Genomic DNA, 5,174 nt, shown 5'->3' on the forward strand with positions numbered 1-5,174 from the left:
TAATTTTTGGTTGATTGTAATCCATTAGGCTACATACCTTTCTATCATAAGTGCTGAATTAATGACAGGATTTCTGTTGTAACATCACGCAAGGTAAATAAGGGTGACATCTACCGGAGAAGACTAATGATAAGATTCAGGTTAATCAGATCTTGTTTTAAATGTGTGCTGAAATAAATCCTGGAAAAGATCGATTCGCAGCTGTTGCCAGTTAAACATTTAATTTGCGTGCGGTTCTGACATGCACTTCTTCTGAATGCGTACACATGAAGCACATGCACACTAAAAGCCTGTCAAACAGCGCCTGAATACTGGACTAAGAAAGAAACTCATTCAAGTTTAAAACAACTTGAGAGTGAGTAAATGATGACAGATTTTCATTTTTGGGTGAACTTTCCCTTTAATGTTGACTGTGTTGTATCTGAGTTCTCAGAGCGGTGCAGATCGCTTGAATGCTACTGCTAAATACACCTACTGTACCTGAAAAATAAAGTACTGTTTGTTTTATTTGTATATTATATGTATTTGTAATATGTATCTTTGTTCTTATTTTTTAATAACAAAGATAAAATAATGACAAAGATTTTGTTCTTCACCTCTTTGTGAAAAACAAATTATTTTCCTGAAAAAAATCATATGATATGATATTTTTGCCATATCACCCACCCCTATGTATTGGTATATCTCTTTATCAATTAATAAATTGCTTTGGGTATATCAGAATTATATTGTCCATCTTGATCGCTAAATACTACCATATCAGTCGACCATAATTTAAAAAGCTATTCAGAGTTTCAACAAAAACGTTTTTAATATTTAATTAATGATAAGAAATGTTTATTGAGCAGCAAATCAGCATATTAGAATGATTTATGAAGGATCATGTGACACTGAAGACTGGAGTAATCAGGAATAAAATAAATTTTTAACAAATACTTTTTTAAAATACATTAAAAGTTTTTTTTAATTGTAATAATATTTCATAATATTACTGTTGCTAGCCAAAAGTCTGACTCTGATAGGCTACACTGATTATTGAAATACAAATTCACATTATACCATTTAGAAAAATGAATCCAGCTCACAGAGAGATTATGCACATTGAGTTGACTCTATGCGTGTTTTCACTCACCATTTTGACGACCTCTGGGTAGGCCTGTTCTGTGAGGTATCCTCGGCTGACTGTAACATAATCGACGAGCTCGTTGAGGGTTGAGCGCTTGTATTCTTTCATCTTCAGGTCTGACAGAGTGTCCATGAAATCAAACACAGCACAACACTGCTGAAGTTTCTTCAGGAACAACTCCGGCTGCTCCTGAGCACAGACGTCTGTGCACAAACAAACACACACACGCATTTGAGAAAAAGCTAAAAAATGCCATGCTGAAAATTCACTTTGTGATGGGTGTGTTCACAAAAGCACTTAAGTAGAAGGTTCAGGGTGTACTTCCATATATACACAAATGCCATCTGACTCAGATACAGCCTGAGAGAAAAGCTAATAATGGGATTCATTTTAGTAGCGTGTAAAGTCAGTAAACACATGCCAGACAAGACAAAAGATGCCATATCTCAAATAATTATCAGAGGAGGAAACATTTGAGGACATAAAGATCACACTAGGTCAGTCATCAAACATCACAATGGGCAGTTTTCCATTATCCAAGAACTGCAAAGGACTTGGATATGTAAACTAATCAGTGGGCAGCACAGGAAAGGGCAAGAAACCTAAACTTCCCAGAGTTCAAATTCAAAACCAATTTGCTGACATGACTTCACACATGATGGTAGAACGCTGATTTAGAAGCAAATCTACTGTGGTGGACCCACTAGTAACAGATAGCCTTTGAACCATCACCATCATTACAACAATGACAATAAAAACACCCAATGAAATTGTCTGATGAGCAATTTCCTTCCCGGTGTTGATGTATTTCCTATTGAACAGGTAGTTGGTGTTTGACAAAGGGGAAAAAAAAAAAAGCTTAGTTTTAACATCGCCTTTAATTCTAAGATGATAACTGGACACCAGTGAATTAAACATGCAATGCAATGGAGGGCATGTGATGACCAAGGTTATTTTCGTAAACGAAAACTAAAACTAAGACGAAAATGATTGATAAAAAAACTATTTCATAAACTGCGGACGCACTAACAAGGAGGCTAAAGACTGCAGCCACTAGCGTCAGTAGTGGAACAAAAGAACATATTCAAATATGAGCCTTAATGCAATTACCGTTATTATTGAATTTCATTAGTCCCAGTTATGATTTATGCGCAGTTGTTCACGGAAAAGTGAGCAAGACACGACAGTTACAATATATTATGATTGTTAAAAAAGAAAAAAGACATCTAACCATCATAACCATATTAGGTTACATTCATTGTCATATTAAATATCTCAATACACATCATTAGATATGACATTAAGCACAACTTGTGTAGATTTATTTAGTAAAAAGGCTTGACTGCTTCATTTTGGCGTATATTTGTATACGTTTACCATCTAATCAATCTCAGCATGCTTTAATTTTATGTCGCTAGGCGTTTACATCATTAGGGTTAAATTGGCCCTGCATCCAAAAATGTCACAAAATAAAAACTAATCTAAAACTAACAACAATATTAATTAAACTAATAAAAACTAAACTGAATTGTATAGCAAATTTCAAAACGATATTAAAATAAAACTAATTAAAAAATTCAAAACTATAATAACCTTGGTGATGACAATGTATCATACAACTGTTTTTAAAATTAATTGTTGCATAAAGCCTACTCACATACTAATTGTATACAAATGTATAATGTGCAGCATACAAGAAGCAGTCTCAATTCTCAATGCAGTCATGGAAAGTCTTCAACATAAATTAAGAAAATTACATATGCAAATGACACACAAGACTGCAATTCTAAACTGCTGTGATTCAGTGTTACAGGTCACAACCCTCAGGGAAAGATACAGGATCACGACTAGACTTGTGCCGGTATTCGGTAATGCGATATATCACGGTAATGAATATGCACGATATTGTTATCGTGGGCTCTTTATATACCGTGAATAATTATATATTACAAATTATTCCGAATTTTGAATGCATTTTAAGAATACTTTTCCCATCAACTGGTCAAAATGCACAACACCGCTGTATGCTCCGTGAAAGACGTGTGCGCACTCTGACGTAAACATGCGCAGACGAGAAGCACATGGCAATTAATCGCAACATGAAAATTTGATACTGGCATATCCCTAATCACGACACATCCAAGGAATCCAACTTATCCTATGAAACAGAATATTACATTTAAACCTGTACATCCAAAAGTGCAGAATGCAAGAAACACTAAAGACAACAGGGCAGCCAAGACAGAGCAAAACAGCACTGCTACAGCAGAGGACACGCAGATGTAGATCTAGACAAAAAAAAAAAAAAAAAAACATCCGTACCATTGCTTAAGTTAGACACACTCACAATGACAGTCATTTTGGCTCAGGTGATTCAATCACGTGCAGTTATTTTCCATTGTGTCCAGGCTGATTTCTTGTTCCTGTCAGTTTAACAGAAGGTTCTGAGGTATTAAGAGACGCTTAAGCAAAAGGTCTGAAGTGTAATAAACTAAACAGAAGGTCTGCAGCGAGGTCTTCTGAGACATTAAAGAGAAACAGATCTCAAGATGCAGCGACACTATCATATAAGGTGATAACGTGTGCTGCTTCACAAACCTGGGTGGGGAAAACCCCACTTCAATGGAATGGTGGTCTTGGATTACGTTAGAGAGACTGTTTGTGTGTGTTTTTAAATGCACAGAGAGAGAGAGAGAGAGAGCGTACCGGTTACAAAGTTGTGTGTGTAGTTACACAGACATAGTGCATGTGCAAGTGTGTGTGTGCGAGTTGTTCCAACAGGTGGAACTAGCAGGTGACTTTCACAGAGCCAGAGACTGAGAAGGAAATGTACTCTATGCATTTAACGCAAACACACACACACACAAGCAGAGACAGTTCCCTGAATCTAAATGGAAGGCTTTTTTCACTTGGGCATGAAACTTCATTTCTGCAGAGTTACAAAAAAAATTGACTCGGATGTAGTGATGCACAAATTCTGGCCAAAATAATAAATTAAAAATGTCCTCAAGTTATGGCTGATCACTAATAAATGGGAGATATTAAAATATATACATTTTATTATCTAAACAAATAAAACAAAAACTCAATAAGTATAAAATGTTTAGTTAACTTCGGCATCACAACAATATAATGTAGAGTATGGAAAAAAATAATTTTCATTTTAAGGTTTGCTACATATTACAATTATTTGTGTTTTTAAAGATTAACTTTAAATATGCGTTAACCAACAACAAAGGTAATATGGTAAAAATGCATTAACAGAGAAAATGAGCACACAATTAAATACGCAATAGCGGCCAATAAATCTAAAATCAACCAATCCTGCTAAGTAGTGAAAAAAAATCTCTATTATGATGGCCAATAACTGATACGGCACCATTATATAATTTAACAGTACGTGTCCGGTGCAATCAATGATGAAGAATCACATACAAAATACAAGGTTAGGCAATGGAAAAAGATAAAGGGGGGGGGGGCTTGACTGATTCAGTCTGATTCCCGATTTAGTTTTACAATTGGAAAAACAGTATCAACAGAGTGATTTCTTTGTACAATGTGCTGCATTTTGGGCTGCATTCATTTTTGAGAATAGTCAGAGAGAGCAACAAAGCAACAGATTTTTTTTTTCTAAATAGCGGTTCATGAAACACTGTTAATTAAAAACTTTTGTATAAAAAATGCAATTAAAGAAACTGCCAAGCCGAATTCCTCATAAGAACATTCTAAACTGTCCCATAAACTCGATACAAAACAATTAACTAATTCTGAACACACTCAACTTGCATCTGCAAAAGTGACAAGTCATGTTTGTGAGCCAACTAACAAGCATGACAGAACATTCTGCACTCATACCATTGTTTAAGATGTTTTATGAGATCACAGTGGCTGACTGAACGAACAGAACCTCTTGCTCCACTTGGCCCGCTAATCTCACTTATGTCCACATACGGTCAGAGCCAGCCCCCAAAACACCAAACAATATGGAAGACAACACTCTAATAGACAGACATCTACAAAATGACAAAAATACACAATGACCACCCGC

At 35.5% G+C, this 5,174-nt stretch overlaps 1 protein-coding gene across 1 annotated transcript in view; it reads right to left on the reverse strand.

Moving 5' to 3' along the window:
* Window positions 1-3,646, reverse strand: part of LOC107683621 (serine/threonine-protein phosphatase 2A 56 kDa regulatory subunit epsilon isoform-like) — a 14,249-nt gene extending 10,603 nt beyond the window's left edge. Inside the window, exons 1-2 of the mRNA XM_016479689.1 lie at window positions 3,449-3,646; window positions 1,133-1,329 (exon numbers count right to left, since the gene is read on the reverse strand). Of these exons, the coding sequence (XP_016335175.1) occupies window positions 1,133-1,329; window positions 3,449-3,485 (234 nt within the window). The 5' untranslated portion in view covers window positions 3,486-3,646. The remainder of the gene's footprint in view (window positions 1-1,132; window positions 1,330-3,448) is intronic.
* Between the last annotated feature and the right edge of the window lie 1,528 nt (window positions 3,647-5,174).

Source organism: Sinocyclocheilus anshuiensis, unplaced genomic scaffold, assembly GCF_001515605.1.
Source record: "Sinocyclocheilus anshuiensis isolate Anshui unplaced genomic scaffold, SAMN03320099.WGS_v1.1 scaffold413, whole genome shotgun sequence".
Taxonomy (NCBI): Eukaryota; Metazoa; Chordata; class Actinopteri; order Cypriniformes; family Cyprinidae; genus Sinocyclocheilus; species Sinocyclocheilus anshuiensis.